The sequence below is a fragment of the Megalobrama amblycephala genome, linkage group LG9 (genome assembly GCF_018812025.1).
Source record: "Megalobrama amblycephala isolate DHTTF-2021 linkage group LG9, ASM1881202v1, whole genome shotgun sequence".
Lineage (NCBI taxonomy): Eukaryota > Metazoa > Chordata > Actinopteri > Cypriniformes > Xenocyprididae > Megalobrama > Megalobrama amblycephala.
This window is the reverse complement of record NC_063052.1, coordinates 16,460,416-16,477,056: the sequence shown is the minus strand read 5'-3', so window position 1 is coordinate 16,477,056 and position 16,641 is coordinate 16,460,416. Positions and strand designations below refer to the sequence as shown.

Genomic DNA, 16,641 nt, shown 5'->3' with positions numbered 1-16,641 from the left:
AGTAACTAATGAGACCTAAGCTTCATTACCTAGCATCATTTATTAATTACACTTCTATTAATTTAATGATTTCTATGATTATTGTTAACCAAAATGAATATTATAAAGCACATGCATCCAAAAGATTATGTGCTTGAAGGTAAGGCATATATAAAAAGCCCTACCACATAACTGTCCTTGATTGATTTAAATATAATATTCTGCAAATAATTAAAAATTATAAATAAAGTTATGATTTTGTAGTTTAGCTCAGCTGCCTACATAACATATATGGAGAGAGCTATCTGTTAGAATTCCAATTTCATATCAATAATAGTTTGCAATAGACATACGCAAGCTAGAAGTTGCCATCTTTTTATATGGCACAAATAGTAATTAAATAGAAGTATGCAATTCCAAATTCAACTTATTTTCTCTATGCCTTCAAATGTGAACCGAGAAAATTAAATATGACTGTGTAGTAAAATATACAAAAAAAAAAAAAAAAAAAAAATGGGGAAGTACCAGCACTGCCTGTAGTTAGTGCACTGTATAAGTGACAGTGTACAGTGTGTATACTATTTATTACTTTTTGCAAGTCCAAAATAATAAAAACCCAAAAAGAACAAAAACACACAGATCTGTCTTTAAGAATGCTTTTTAATGCAAAATCAGAAAATAAATCAGAAAAGCAATGGAAGAACTAAGCAAAGGATACTTATACACTTATTTTCTATAGCAGATGAAAGAGCTGTTAGGTCTATTGTTCATGCATAAAGGATGGATTCAAGATGCAGGTCACAGCATAACTAGTTTTTCATAAGTACTCTTGAAGTTGAACTTATTTGAGTTATTGTAAGCTGATTCAAGCCTGGGCATGTCTTTAACCAGAACACCATTTCTTGAGCTGAAAATGTCAGCCAGAGGGGCAGCCATTGGAGAAGGTTTGTGTTCATTACACTGTGGGCCTTGTAGACTGGGAGCACACTTCACTTCATAGGTAAAATAGAAGGTGCCATATTTAAAAATACAAGTGTCATACACAACTCCACTTCTAAGATCAAAAGAGCATGAACCAAGGAAATCGCTGTTCCAGTAACTGTCTTCGTCCACTCTCAGAAATAAAGGTACAGAAAAGACCAAAAAAAGGTACAAATGCTCGTCGCTGGGGCAGTACCCCCAAGGGGAACAAACTTGTACCATATTAATGGGTACAAAGAAGTACCCCTACAGTTTGTGCCTTTTAGGTACAAATATGTACCTTTGAGGGTACAAATGGCTCATCGCTGGGGTGGTACCCCCGAGGTACAGCAATGGTACCCTTTTATATTGTACCTTTTGAGAGACAATTTGGTACCTTAGCAATACATTTGTACCTTAATCCACTGGTACAAAAATGTACCCCATTAGATGGTACCAATTTGTTCTCGTTAGGGGTACCACCCCAGCGACGATGCCATTGTACCTATAAAGTGGCAAAAATGTCCTTGATAAATAGAAAAGAATGAGAGCAAAAGAAAGCAATATTTTGTTTTCCCACAATCAATGATTTAAAAGAAGTTAAACTGTACAAATTAAAATACTGGAAAGAGAATAACGACCGCACACCACAATCTTCGTTTGCAATAAACTTTAATAAACAAAGTTTTTCACATTTAAACAACTTTAATAGAGAATCACTTTATGAATGCATTACTTACTGCAGTGTAAGAACATAACATAAGATAACATAACGCTTTATATTGACTAAAAGCTACTGTGAGTGTTCATTGTATGCTTAAAGGATTAGTTCACCCCAAAAAGAAAATTTCCTAATAATTTACTCACCCAATGCCATCCAAGATATCCATGTCTTTCTTTCCTCAGTGGGAGAGAAATTTTGTTTTTTGAGGAAAACATTTCTGGATTTTTCTTCTAACAATGGAGTTCATTGGTTACCATCGTTTTTAAGTCCAAATCAATGCAGTTTTAAAAGTCTTTGAAGTGTTTAAACGGGCTGTACGCAATCACAGCTGAAGAAGAGGTTGTTTTCTAGCGAAACGATGTCAGTTTTAAAAAGAAGAGAATGTGGTGTTTCAATATTAGATGCTCCAGTCTTAGAAAGAAAAGACCAAACTAATCTGTGGTGGACAGGACAAGTTTCACACCTAGAATATATTGTCCACAGCACATCAGGCCCTCATCCACAGGAATGGTTACTCTGTCAATCCTCGTAATGATGTACTGTCATGCTGTGCTCTTCAAACTTCCAATGTAGATCTGCTGTGGTCTGGTCTTTGATGCGGTCTCAAAACTGCTGCAGAGGGATGCAATAGTGGCTCCACGCTAAGAGTTAAGGGAAAAAATAAATACATTTTAGGAGTTTATAATGCATCAAGACATCATTACAAAAATAACGGTCCATGTAAAACTTACCGGTACAAAATTAAATTGAAAGAAATGAAATTTCAGATTTAACATTGCATCGACTTCCAGGCAACGGTGGCAGAAGATATGCAAGAACAACCATCATTGTGTAGCACTTTTTAATCTGAAAATGAATGAAAACAGATTAGAGATGCAACAAATGTTTAAGTGTAGGATTAAGAGTAGGGCTGCACGATTAATCGCATGCGATTGTCACGCGCATTTCGTCAGTAAAGCCGGTTCCCTGATTACCGCTAAATCGGCATCACCTGCTTTCAAATGGAGCGGCATTTAATAGACAGAGCCGTAGTTCACTGACAAGCCACACAATATCGCGTTCATTATCGAAGGCGATTCATCTGCGATATGAACGCGATATTGCGTGGCTTGTCAGTGATCTACGGTTCTGTCTATTAAATGCCGCTTCATTTGAAAGCAGGTGATGGCGATTTAGCGGTAATCAGGGAACCGGTTTTACTGACGAAATGCGCGTGACAATCGCATGCAATTAATCGTGCAGCCCTAATTAAGAGCAGCCTATGGGCCTAGGGTTGTTGTGATAACCACAATATTACAATACTGACAAGCCAGCCACAGAGGATGGCAACCATAAAGTTTATTTTATTTATTTTTTTAAGACTAAACTGTCCACATTTTACACTCAGTGCATGTGTTTTTAAGGTTAAATAAGTTAGTAAGGGTGAAGAGTTTTTTTTTTTTTTTTCATTAAGACTTGAATGTGTACCATTACCATTATTATGTATTTACAGCAGCTCCATAGATTTGCACTAAAGAAACCTAAACAGTCAGAGATCAACATGTGCAATTACCTGCATCTGTCCTCCTTCACGTCAAGTCATATTAATGAATATTTGTTATGATAAATTAAACAAGAGATGTGCGTGTAAGTAAAGACCTCACACTTACATAGTATCTGCTTGGTCTTCCACCCCCTCTAAAAGAGAAAATTACTCCTTTCCAGGGTAGAATCAGCTTTCAACTCCTCAGTCTTTCCATCTGTTATTTATCCAAAAGAGGAAACATTTTCAAAATATATCAGTATCAGCAAATATATCAACTTTTGCATTGTCTATTAAAATATCTTAAAGGGATATTACACCAAAAAATGAAAATGTTATTGTTACTCCTCCTCATGTTCCAAACCTGCATGAGTTTCTTTCTTCTGCTGAACATAAAAGATATTTTTAAAGAATGCTGGTAACCAGACAGTTGACGGTAGCCTGTGACTTACATAGTTGGGAAAAAATATATAAAAATACTATAAGTCAATGGATAGCATCAAGTGTCCTGTTACCAACATTCTTCAGAACGTCTTCTTGTGTGTTCAACAGAAGAAACTCAGACAGGTTTGTAACAGTATGAGGGTGAGTAGAATTATTTTTTTTATAACTTTATGTAAAAGAAGAAAATAAGTAAAGACTGAAATGCAATGAGACCTACACACACAGCATATCCGAGCAGCAAGCCATTGTGGGAGTCCCCTTAGATGTTCATCTTCACTGCTGATTAAATCAAAGAACAAAAAATTTAAGAACAAAGTATTGATCTCAACAAAATACATTCATTTCTAATATCTATCAAACAGTCAGATGATGTTGTAAGCTGCATGTTAATAAGTTATATCATGAGAAATTTAGAGGCCAGCTGACAACAACCAAGGCATAAGATAGATTGACAGACAGAACATAGATTGCAAATTATATTGCCTAAACAAGTCATCTAAAATATCCTCACATTAAAAATACATTTACTATACAAAAAACAAAATACGTTACCTGGATTTGACGGCACTCTCCAGCATTTGTGGTAGGGCTCCTGTGCTTGACGTGAAATCGGTCAAACCTTCATCTCCGTCAACATCGAATCAAATTCTTGACAACGTCCTTGAAGAAAATTCATACCGTAGAAAGTAATGCGATGAGAACAGACAACATTTTACTCGGTCAACCGCAAAACACATCACAGGAGCACTTTGAACGTACCTGATGCAGCAAAGCAAACGCTCCACGTTAAATCCTTCACTTATAATGCACTCTTTTAGTTGTTTATAATGATCTGGTGTGCTGGGCAGCTTGTCGTGCGCTCTGCCTGGCTAACACTTCACTAACGCTACACTGCTCGACGTACGTCGCCACTCTCCAACTAACGTTAATTAACAACATATTTGTTAGCTAACTATTTCTATGATCGTTTTTTTCAGCACTACGCATTTTAACAAGTATTATCTACCGTAACTTACGGAACGGTCCAAAGCATCGCGATTCCCCTCAAACCAGGCCGGAGTGAAAAGAGCGCGATCCGCCGCAGTTTGAAAAGACGAGAGGCGTGACGTGATTGGCCGACAAAAAACAGCCGTTAACATTGTAATAAATTGAAATATATATAATGTATATTTATTTTTATAAATGATTATTCATTATTTATAGAGCTTTTTATGTGCTACCATATGAAATATATGTATTGTTTTTATTTTCATAAACACAAACTGCCCGCCCAGGAGATAACACATTTATTGTGTCAATCTGTCCAAGGCATACCACATTTACAAATTATGACAAAGGCTCTATCAGTCTTAGAAAAGGCACGCATAAGTAGCTGCTACCCCAGAGGATTGTGTACCCTGTAACTTGAAAAGTACTTCTTAGTACCCCACAGGAAGTGTACCCTTTGACTTGAATAAGGTACTTTTTTGTACCCTACAGGATGTGTACCCAAAAGGTACTTCTAAGTACCCCATGGGAACACGATAGGACCTTTAATGGTACATTTGTGAATGTTGTACCTTAACTATTACTTTATATGACAATGTACCTTTTCAAAGGGTACATATATGTACCTTTCACCATGCATATTTCATTGTGTACCCCTTTTCTTTGGAAAGGTACTTTTTGGTACTCAGCTGGATACATGTTTGTTTCTTTGCTGGCACATTTGTGAAATTTGTACCTTAAAGTACTTAATTGTACCCTCACTGTACCTTTATTTCTGAGAGTGATATACTTTAAAAGTTAGTTTGGTATTGGCCATGCTGATCTTAATAGGACCAAACTCAAATGTTTCTGGCCAACGTGGATTGTCATTATTATTAATAATCTCAGTGTGCTTGCTTTGTGTGCCATATTTAACTAATACAGAGCCATCTGTTTGTGTAAATGTATCTCCATACAAACCATTGGCTCTAAGCTTGTAAACTTTCAGGGTGGCAAGTCCTTTTTCAGCTGGACAGCAGTTAGACTTTATAATCTGACTACCTTCACAAACACAAGCACATCTGTCTCTTGCACTGCACTTCTTGCCAATCTTGCAAGACTCAGAGCAAACTTTCATGAGGGCATTTTCAATTATGTATTTTTCAACAGCTCTCTTCAGTCCTTTCCTGGCAGGATGTTTAGCACTCAGTAAGAAATGGAGGGGTTTCAGAGAGTAACGCACAATGTCAGGTAGGCTCTTCAAAGACTCAAGCCAGTTCTTAAGGGAATTTGGGTGTGATGAACCAGAAAAAAGCAGATCTTCTCCATTTATGTTTCCTCCGATAATTTCTGTCTGACGCTCACTGAACATGGTGCTGAACTTTTGATTTGTGCCCATCTTCCTTTTCTGTTCTTTACAAAAATGGCTTTCTGTCTTCACAGTTGCTGCATTGTATGAACCAGAGGCTTCTACATCCAAACAGTCTTTTACCGCAGTATCTGTAAGCCCACTCACTGTTGCCTGACAGGTTTTGAAGGCTGTTATGGCTTTCATTTGCCCCCCTAACTTGACATCTTTGATATAGTGAGTGCCATATGTGGTGATCAGGTTGCGGTAGGCGTCTGGATCGTAGGATGCAGGGAGTGATGTGATTGCTTCAATAAACTCTTCATTAAGAGGAGGCTTTTCAGCTACACAATATCTGTAAAGAAACAGTAAACCTGCTTGAATTCAGTGGGACCATAGAGGGAGCAATTTAAAGTTTTCATTGTCATTTTATGAGGAAAACAACCCAACTTTCTCACCTGTAAAAGCTGCATGCAACTTTATGTTTGGTGAAACTGTATTTGTCTTGTTTTGATTTTGTCATTGCAAATTTCGCTTCCCTGGAATGAGTGCTTCCGAACGAAGCTCCAGGAGCCTTCACATCTAAACCAACTTTCCAGTCGACCGAAAGTGCTGATGAGGAATCATTGACCAGTGCTTCACTTGATTCAAAGATCTGACTGGTGACTTTCATTGAACACTTTGGCAAAGTCCTCCAGTCTTTAACTGCTGCTGGTAGCTTCTGTTTTATTCCATTCATGTAACTGTTTTTGCGCAATTTACAAGTGCCGTTTCCTAAATCCCATTTCTCCATGTTGATCACGTAAGATCCTTTTCGCTCCATGGTCACAACATCAAATCCCTCTCCAGCAAGATTGTATCCTGGAACAAAGGGAGCATTCTCACACTCTTTTGATGCACCTGTGTCATCTTCTGCAGAAATGGTTATGAGAAGCAATGCCCAGAAAACAACAAGGTAAACTTGGAACTGCCCCATCTGTAATGAGATGAGAAAATGTTTCTGTCAAATCATTATTGGTTTCAAATTTTACATAACAATAATGTTCTCATAAAATTGATCATATCAACAATATTGCTATATTTTAACATTATAAACAAATTACAAATGTGTATGTAAAACGGTAATAATTTCTTCAAAATCATAATGTGATTTATGTGATGATTTTTCAGTTTTCTTTACCATTAAATTCACAGGTGAGCTGATCAGTTGAATCTGAAATATGTTGTCTCTCTAACTTCTCATTTTATATGATGCTTGTGTAGTCGTAGGTGTCAAAGTTTTGTAGTACAAATAATATGCAGTGATATGAGTGTCAGATTTCTGTGTTGGCCATATGTGCCCCTGTTGTCCCGCCTCTTGATTCCCTTTGCTACACTCCTTATGATGTCACCTTTATTTTAGTGCTGTCAAAATTAACACATTAACACATGCAATTATTTTTTTCAGTTTATTATGCAATTAATGCAGCCTCTGTTTTTTCACCATCCTTTAGCTAGCATTACATTAGCGGGTAGCCTATATGGTTACACTCTTATTTTTATTTGAATTTTACATTTTACAAAAAACTAAATAAAACAAGATAGAAAATATATACAAATCAATGAATGATAATATCAATAACAACAACAACAACAACAACAATATAAAATATCATTAATAACTGTTTATATGAGGGGGGGTGCTTATCTCAAAAAATGATTGAGATTCAGGAACCTCTCTGATTGCTGGATTTATAATACACACAATTTTACCATTATGTTTACATTACAACATAACCTGATACAAAAGTTTGCTTTCTGTATTTTGCACAGTGACAAATTGCATTTTAAGAAATTAACTGCAAAATCTTAAGGTATATCAGCAAGAGTGCGACTTGCTACAACATGGAAATAATATGTGCTTTTGTTTGGTTGGTAATGTATTTGCTGTCCATGTATTTCTCTTTACGAGACATGAATAAATGTGTAATGAATTCATAAGCACATCATCGCATGAAGAAAAGACAATACTCTTGAAATATGAGCATCAAGTATAATTAATTGTATGGAATGTGGGCATCCACCAGCAAAAACATAATTTGGCACCTATATGATCACAAATCCATGAGTACAGTTTGCAAAACTGGGGGAACGGATTGTGAAAACCTGGGCATGGATTTGTGGGCACGGATTTTAAAACCGAAGGTACAGTTTACAAATCTGAGTGTACGGACTGGAAATTCGTGGGTACGGTTTATTAATCAGTGGGTGCAATTTATTAAACTGAGGGAACAATTAAAGAATCTGTGAGTATGGTTTATAAACTGAGGTGACGAATTGCAAAACTGTGGTGACAGATTTGTGAGTCTTGTTTTTTTCTCTCCTCGAGGTGACTTCCCGGGCTCCATACTGCACATTCAAGTGCGACACGACTTTATTTACATACTTTATTTACAAACATGATCGCTGATTATGATCTGCGCTGTTATTAATACTTATCCACTTTTTCATGAGAAATGCTGTCTAAATGTCCCGTTTTTAATGATGACGTCTAAAGTCCCCGCCAAAGGAAGTAGTCCCTTTTAGCAATTTGTTAGCAACCGCCGATTTTAAGACACAGTAAAAGTTTAAAAAATCACAAGTGGGTTATAACTGGTGTGTTTTATGTCATAGATCAAAACGTGAAAGTATTTAGAGGCTTTGTTAACCACAGACCTTATTTCAGGCGATTTAGCAAAAACCCATTCAAAAAATCCATAGACTTGACGGCGTTGGAACCGGAAGTCCTAAAATGCTAACTCGCTTCCGGGCTTTGCCTACAAAAATGCGTCATCCCTGAGGCACTCTATGCCCATCATGGTGAACAGTTCAGCAAAAATGTGTCTGTCAAATCTTAAAGGGACAGTGGCCGAATAAACATGCCGCTCTCTATGTTGTTAATGTTAATCAAACAACAAAAGACAAAGAAACATTGTAACATCACTTACTGCTCTTGACTGATTAACTTCTGTAACTTTAATTTATTAATCTGTATTTAATTTTTACAATGAAGATTATCCAATGTTGTTTAACATTTCATTACTTTGTTTCTTTATTCAGTTAATAACCTGATCACTACTGTTAGACTACCTGAAAAAAAGAAAGCAGTCTATTTAATTTCTATCTTTATTCTAATGTATTTATTTCTGCTATTGTTAGTAATTTGTTATTTTTTCTTATTTTATTACAGTTTACTTGTTTTTTTTTAATTCAGTTTACCATTTGAAATCAAACAGACCAAATAAAAAAATATTATTGCTTCAAACAATGGTATAAAGCTATTCAAAACATCATTCAATGTAAATTGTGATAATCGTAATTAATAATTGCAATTACAATTTCAAGGGAATAATCGACAATTATGATTTTTGTCATAATCTTGCAGCCCTAAATAATACTACCTATTACTGTGCCGAGCAGGGCGGGTGAGAGCCGTGAGGGAACGGCGTGAGGCCGGTGACGCGAGAGATAATGAGCTCCACCTGTGAGGCGCACTGGCCTTGAGTCTCTCACGGAGAAGCTCCGGAAGCAGTTCTCTTTTGAGCTTGAATGGACGAAAACACACAAAATTATGCCAAAATACCCGTTTTGTCAAGTATCCTCATAAGCACAGTCTTAAATGAGTTAAATAAAGTCTTAAATGAATACAAAGCATTGTGAGAAAGTAGGATGCAGAGCCGCGTCACGTGCGGCAGATCTTAAAGCTTTTGCAGTGTTAAAGGGTTAGTTCACCCAAAAATGAAAATTATGTCATTAATGACTCACCCTCATGTCGTTCCAAACCCCGTAAGACCTCCGTTCATCTTCGGAACACAGTTTAAGATATTTTAGATTTAGTCCGAAAGCTTTCTGTCCCTCCATTGAAAATGTATGTACGGTATACTGTCCATGACCTGAAAGGTAATAAAAACATCATCAAAGTAGTCCATGTGACATCAGTGTGGTAGTTAGAATTTTGTTAAAGCATCGAAAATACATTTTGGTCCAAAAATAACAACAACTATGACTTTATTCAGCATTGTCTTCTCTTCTGGAATCCTTTCCATTGAATTGATTCCATTGAATTGATTCTATTGAATCCTTTCATCTGTCGGCGTTGGTAATGCACTTTTACGTCGCCGTGGTTGTTTTTGGCGATTAGGACATCCGCGACATGCACACTTACGCACCATTTTAAAAAATATAGCAAGACCAAAATACAAACAATGTAGAATAGCTTGAATACAGCGTGCGTCTCCCTCAGACTGTAAACAAAGCTCTGGCGCACTAGATAACACGTCAGCAGCGTCTTACATCAGCAGCGTCACTGTGGAGTCGTGAACCACACTCCGGAGCAGAAGGGGGCAGTAACGCACCAATAAGCTGGATGCCAACCGCCGTAAAACAGGAAAGAAGAAGAAGAAGAAGCGGAGTCGTGAACGCGAATTGACAACAGACCCGGAAGAGAATACAATGCTGAATAAAGTTGTAGTTTTTGTTATTTTTGGACCAAAATGTATTTTCGATGCTTCAAAATGTCGCGGATGTCCTAATCGCCAAAAACAACCATGGTGACGTAAAAGTGCATTACCAACGCCGACAGATGAAAGGATTCAATGGAATCAATTCAATGGAATCAATTCAATGGAAAGGATTCCGGAAGAGAAGACAATGCTGAATAAAGTCGTAGTTTTTGTTATTTTTGGACCAAAATGTATTTTCGATGCTTCAACAAATTCTAACTAACCCACTGATATCACATGGACTACTTTGATGATGTTTTTATTACCTTTCTGGACATGGACAGTCTACCGTACAAACATTTTCAATGAAGGGACAGAAAGCTCTCGGACTAAATCTAAAATAGCTTAAACTGTGTTTCAAAGATGAACGGAGGTCTTACAGGTTTGGAACGACATGAGAGTGAGTCATTAATGATATAATTTTCATTTTTGGTTGAACTAAAAATGATCAGTTAAGACTGGATCTCTTCCTAAATCGTCCCTCCCTAACATTTTCGTCTCGTTTTTATTTGTTGATGAAAATGTCAATAGATTTTCATCATAGTTTTTGTCATTCCAAATTGTTAGTTATTTAGTTATTATCTCGTTATCATTTGTGAAAAAATGTCATTGATGGAAATAATGCCGAACATTATTTGTCAAGTGAAATTAACACTTAAAGCTGCAGTAGGTAACTTTTGTAAAAATTAATTTTTTACATATTTGTTAAACCTGTCATTATGTCCTGACAGTAGAATATGAGACAGATAATCTGTGAAAAAATCAAGCTCATCTGGCTCCTCCCAGTGGTCCTATTGCCATTTGCAGAAATACACCGCTCCCGGTAAGAAACAACCAATCAGAGCCAGGAGGAGTGTCTAAGCAGTGTCAATCAAGCTCGTGTGCGCGCTGATCACTCTCCTGTCATGCACAGCCATAGTGCACAGCGCGTACAGGCGTTCAAATTCAAGATTACAAACTCATACTATTGATACGCATTTTCGTGTGATCGGGCTCTATTATGTCATGATGATATGCAGTTTTAAGATTTTTTTTAGGCGAGAATGTGCTGGTTTAAAGCTCAAATTTGTGGTTTATTGATAAAGATAGCGCCTTTCTGAAAATTTGATCTGACGTTGTCGGAGTTGTGAGATCCAGGAGATCACCGGACGCTCAGCACTCATGTACCCAGCCGAGAGCAGCCTTACCTCGGCTAATCCTTCTGACGTTTGCCGCTGGCACCATTTTGGCTGAAAGCAACGTGACGTTTCATAAATTTATTATGTGGCTATTTAACTTTTGTATCATACTAAAGCGCTGATTTTGTACGCTTGACTGACTTGTTTGCTTTATTTCTTATTGTATATTTTTATACCTTTTATAATGGCTATTATTGAACATTAAAACTGACATTTAACAAAAAGAGAAGGTTGTGTTTTATGTTAAAGCCTATTTCATTTCATTACAGTGAAGATAATCAGAGTATGCACAAATAGTATTACATTAAATATTTTTGAAATGTAAACGAAAAGAGGCGGGTTGTTTAATATTTTGTTATAAATATAAGCAGACATTGCAGATAATTAATCACTCGTTACCTGAGGCTATTATGTTTTTGTTTGTTTCTTTAAATAAAATGAAACGAGGCAGAGTGGTGTTTAATAACAAATTTTGTTTTATTCTTGGCTAAAATATACATACAGAGATAACCGGAGAAGCCAGCGCGAGCTGAGTGACGTTATCAAGTACGCTGCTGTTCCATTTGCAGAATCACCGGACTTGTGTTCTCCCGTCCACGGGAGTTCGTTCTCCTGAGAACGTGTCTCCCGAGTCCGAACTTAGTGAACTTGGTTTTGAGAAACGCCTAGTGTCAAAACTCTAGCCACATAACATACAGATAAAATGTCACGCACTGTGGAAAGCAACTATTGAAACCTACTAATTCAGTGGCTTGTCATGTTGCTGAAATAATGTACTAGTAAACCTTATTTAGCATTACATATCGATAGAATAATTACTTGCATACTGTAACGTTAGTTACCATTATATTATCTTACTAGCTATTTATTATAGAAATAGTGCAACGTCATATAGTTACATTACATGTAGGCTATTGCAAAATACGTAATGTTTTGAGGACCAAGTTTGTAGTCAAAGTATGGGCAGGCCATAGTCAATGTAAATCATATTGTTGATGTTTCGTCTGTACCAGTGAATGTGCCATAACTGTTTATCAGCCGTCATCGGTGGCCCTGCTTGCTTACTAGCCTGCGCGTTCACGGCAGGCTTCGTTGTGATGGGGGAGGAGCTGTGGAGGGAGGGCTGTAGCGCAGCAGAGAGCAAGGGGGAGTGACCTGTGAGTTGTGCTTGTTCGAATTTTCAGGCTAAGTCAACGTTTTCTGAAAACTCCCTACTGCAGCTTTAAAGACATCTAATATAAAGTGGGACTTTATCAACTACATAAACTAACTTCACAATTTTCACTTGCTCTGATATTGCAGGATATTTTCTCTTTAGTAAATGCATTTATATATTTCATGTTCTTCAATATCTTAATGTTCGGCAGAAGAGAGAATTTAATCGTGCAGACTTTCTTGTGGGAAGTGAATTGTAGTTTCTCTAGTTTTAAGGTATGTGATTGACTGTTTGCTACTGATGTCACACTTAAGTTGATGATCAGTGTCATGGTACCAACAAAACTCGACTGGATTGATTTGAATTGTCAACTCAAAATTCTTAACACTTAACCCTGAGTTTGTTCAACTACCATCATTGTACAGCCCCCTGATAGCTCTGATTTAACTTGACACAAAGCATGTGACTGAATTTGCTTCAATTACTATTTTGCAAAGGTTTTCTCATTAAGTTTATATGAATTTATAATCAAATGTATCATTCTATTCAAATAATCACAAACAATGATATAATGTGCCTCCCCAGAAGAAGGTTTTAGTTACATATCTTTTGCAGAGCAGCTGTCAGTTTTAGCAGTTTTAGGATTTTTTCTTTCTAAAAATTAAATAAATCACACAGATCAGGTTTTGTGAATGCTTTAATAAAACAAAATACAAAGACAAGTAATTGGAATGAAAATTATTGAGCAATGTTTATACTTAAGCATTTTAAGCATGTGATTATTAGCAAGCTTTGCAAGATTATGGCTTTAATGCATAACACCTGATATGAGATCCTACTAAAATCCTACAGCTTTATCTGTTTTCCAGAAGCGCTTTTGAATTTATTTGATAAATTGTGAGCTGATTCAAGTCTGGGCATGTCTTTAACCAGCACACCATTTCTCGAGCTGAAAATGTCAGCCAGAGGGGCAGCCATTGGAGAAGCTTTGTGTTCATTACACTGTGGGCCATTTAGACTAGGAGCACATTTCACTTCATAGGTAAAAAAGAAGGTACCATATTTAAAAATACAAGTGTCACGCACAGTTCCACTTCTAAGAGAAAAAGAGCATTTACCGAGGGGATCGCTGTTCCAGTAACTGTCTGCATCATATACTTCAAAAGTTAGTAAATTAGCCATGCTGAACTTAATAGGACCAAAATCAAATGTTTCTGGCCAACGTGGATTGTCATTATTATTAATAATCTCAGTGCGCTTCTCTTGTGTGCCATATTTAACTAATACAACACCATCTGTTTGAGTATGTACATCTCCATACAGACCATTGGCTCTAAGGTTGTAAACTTTCAGGGTGGCAAGTCCTTTTTCAGCAGGACAACAGTTAGACTTTATAATTTGACTACCTTCACAAACACAAGCACATCGGTCTCTTGCACTGCACTTCCTGCCAATCTTGCAAGACTCAGAGCAAACTTTCATGAGGGCATTTTCAATTATGTATTTTTCAACAGCTCTCTTCAGTCCTCTTCTGGCAGGATGTTTAGTACTCAGTAAGAAATGGAGGGGTTTCAGAGAGTAGTGCACAATGTCAGGGAGGCTCTTCAAAGACTCAAGCCAGTTCTTAAGGGAATTTGGGTGTGATGAACCAGAAAAAAGCAGATCTTCTCCATTTATGTTTCCTCCGATAATCTCTGTCTGGCGCTCATTGAACATGGTGCTGAACTTTTGATTTGTGCCCATCTTCTTTTTCTGTTCTTTACAAAAATGGCTTTCTGTCTTCACAGTTGCTGCATTGTATGAACCAGAGGCTTCTACATCCAAACAGTCTTTTACTGCAGTGTCTGTAAGCCCACTCAATGTTGCCTGACAGGTTTTGAAGGCTGTTATGGCTTTTATTTGCCCCCCTAACTTGACATCTTTGATATAGTGAGTGCCATATGTGGTGATCAGGTTGCGGAAGGCATCTGGATTGTAGGATGCAGGGAGCGATGTGATTGCTTCAAGAAACTCTGCATTAAGAGGAGGCTTTTCAGCTACACGATATCTGTAAAGAAACAGTAAACCTGCTTGAATTCAGTGGGACCATAGAGGGAGCAATTTAAAGTTTTAATTTCTTTTTATTGACATTTTATGAGGAAAACAACCCAGCTATCTCACCTGTAAAAGCTGCATGCAACTTTATGTTTGGTGAAACTGTATTTGTCTTGTTTTGATTTTGTCATTGCAAATTTCGCTTCCCTGGAATGAGTGCTTCCGAACGAAGCTCCAGGAGCCTTCACATCTAAACCAACTTTCCAGTCGACCGAAAGTGCTGATGAGGAATCATTGACCAGTGCTTCACTTGATTCAAAGATCTGACTGGCGACTTTCATTGAACACTTTGGCAAAGCCCTCCAGTCTTTAACTGCTGCTGGTAGCTTCTGTTTTATTCCATTCATGTAACTGTTCTTGCGCAATTTACAAGTGCCGTTTCCTAAATCCCATTTCTCCATGTTGATCACGTAAGATCCTTTTCGCTCCATGGTCACAACATCAAATCCCTCTCCAGCAAGATTGTACCCTGGAACAAATGGAGCATCTTCACACTTGTTTGATGCACCTGTGTCATCCTCTCCAGAAATGTTCATGAGAAGCAATGCCCAGAAAACAACAAGGTAAACATGGAACTGCTCCATCTGTAATGAGATGAGAAAATTTTTCTGTCAAATCATTATTGGTTTCAAATTTTACATAATAATGTCATATCAACAATATTGCTTTCTTTTTAACATTATAAAGAAATTACAAGTGCGTACTAATAATGGTTTCTTCAAAATCATTTTCCTTTACCATTAAATTCACAGGTTAGCTGATCAACTGAATCTGAAATATGTTGTCTCTCTAACTGCTTATTTCATATGATGCTTGTGTAGTTGTGGGTGTCAAAGTTTTGTAGTACAAATAATATGCAGTGATGTATGTGTCAGGGTTCCGCCCTGGAAGGTTTTTCACTGTTGACCATATGTGCTCCCCTTGTCCAGCCCAAGCGGCAACCTTCCCCAGTCTCTCGTGAAGCCAATACGGAAGTGACTTAAACTGCGATTCATCGACTGGCCGCTAGGGACAGGCTCCAAAAGAGAGCAGAATCTCATTGAGTCCCATGTTAAATTGTTCAAGTTTATAGCAGAAAAAAACATGTTTACAAGTTGGTTCACATTGTGGTTTTGGTCTATACTGCTAATTTTGCCCTTCATGACAACTCTGAGGGGAGTGAATTTTTTTATAACTCATCCGTTTAAATTATATAAAGCCTTAAAGTTCTGCATAATTAAGGGCGTGGTCACTTGAGTGACAGGTAGATTGTGCTGCTGTCTGTGACTGAGCCGTCACTTTACCTCAGCTAATTCCAGCCGCTGAATTTGGCATCTCTGCCGTATTTGTGCTTTTTCTCGATTATTTTATACAATTATAAAATATGGCTTGCTGCATAATATTCGAGACTGATGTGTGTCTGTGTAGATGTGCATGCCTGCGGAAGAAGAACACACGTTGTTGGATCGTGGCATTGGCTGAAAGTTTTGGTTGTGAGATTTACTACAATGACAATGGCAAAAGGATATAAAAATCCTACAGCACTGCTTGGATATTTTTTACCCAAGTGCCACAGATTGGATTCATCTCGCGATCTCTATTTCATTATAAAGGTATGAAGTCCTATTTGATTTTCCATGTTGTTATTTGCACACCCAACACTGGTGTTGGAGCATCTATATCTTTAAAAAAAAAAAACGCCGTAGATTGACAGTAAACCTTTAGAACTTTCTAATGATAAAACTTATCTTCATTAATATTTTAGATCGTG

General features: G+C 37.2%; 2 protein-coding genes across 5 annotated transcripts; both read right to left on the bottom strand.

Annotated features, from left to right (window-relative positions):
• Window positions 1-1,594: 1,594 nt before the first annotated feature.
• LOC125275156 (perforin-1-like) lies at window positions 1,595-8,697 on the bottom strand. Of its 3 annotated transcripts, none has more exons than XM_048201857.1 (9): window positions 8,638-8,692; window positions 7,124-7,347; window positions 6,402-6,919; window positions 4,389-6,298; window positions 4,182-4,289; window positions 3,843-3,908; window positions 3,313-3,402; window positions 2,395-2,509; window positions 1,595-2,304 (listed from the first exon to the last, which is right to left on the bottom strand). In XM_048201857.1, the coding sequence occupies exons 2-4, from the start codon at window positions 7,124-7,126 to the stop codon at window positions 5,386-5,388; spliced, it is 1,434 nt and encodes a 477-aa protein (XP_048057814.1). In that variant the 5' UTR covers window positions 7,127-7,347; window positions 8,638-8,692; the 3' UTR covers window positions 1,595-2,304; window positions 2,395-2,509; window positions 3,313-3,402; window positions 3,843-3,908; window positions 4,182-4,289; window positions 4,389-5,385. The 3 variants fall into 3 exon arrangements, with proteins under 3 accessions (XP_048057814.1, XP_048057812.1, XP_048057815.1); XM_048201855.1 differs by having other exon boundaries at window positions 3,847-3,908; XM_048201858.1 differs by lacking the exon at window positions 7,124-7,347 and having other exon boundaries at window positions 3,847-3,908; window positions 8,638-8,697.
• A 4,781-nt stretch (window positions 8,698-13,478) lies between these two features.
• LOC125275154 (perforin-1-like) lies at window positions 13,479-15,958 on the bottom strand. 2 transcript variants are annotated; one of them, XM_048201852.1, is made up of 3 exons: window positions 15,596-15,958; window positions 14,958-15,475; window positions 13,479-14,844 (listed from the first exon to the last, which is right to left on the bottom strand). In XM_048201852.1, the coding sequence occupies exons 1-3, from the start codon at window positions 15,617-15,619 to the stop codon at window positions 13,644-13,646; spliced, it is 1,743 nt and encodes a 580-aa protein (XP_048057809.1). In that variant the 5' UTR covers window positions 15,620-15,958; the 3' UTR covers window positions 13,479-13,643. The 2 variants fall into 2 exon arrangements, with proteins under 2 accessions (XP_048057809.1, XP_048057810.1); XM_048201853.1 differs by having other exon boundaries at window positions 15,630-15,957.
• Window positions 15,959-16,641: the final 683 nt, after the last annotated feature.

Excerpts from the sequence above, each read along its gene's own strand:
- LOC125275154 (XM_048201852.1), bottom strand. The coding sequence starts at position 15,619 with ATGATTTTGAAGAAACCATTATTA. Across the intron at positions 15,476-15,595 it reads TTTTGAAGAAACCATTATTA|ATGGAGCAGTTCCATGTTTA; the intron begins GTACGCACTTGT and ends ATCTCATTACAG. Across the intron at positions 14,845-14,957 it reads GTTGCATGCAGCTTTTACAG|ATATCGTGTAGCTGAAAAGC; the intron begins GTGAGATAGCTG and ends GTTTCTTTACAG.
- LOC125275156 (XM_048201857.1), bottom strand. Across the intron at positions 6,299-6,401 it reads GTTGCATGCAGCTTTTACAG|ATATTGTGTAGCTGAAAAGC; the intron begins GTGAGAAAGTTG and ends GTTTCTTTACAG.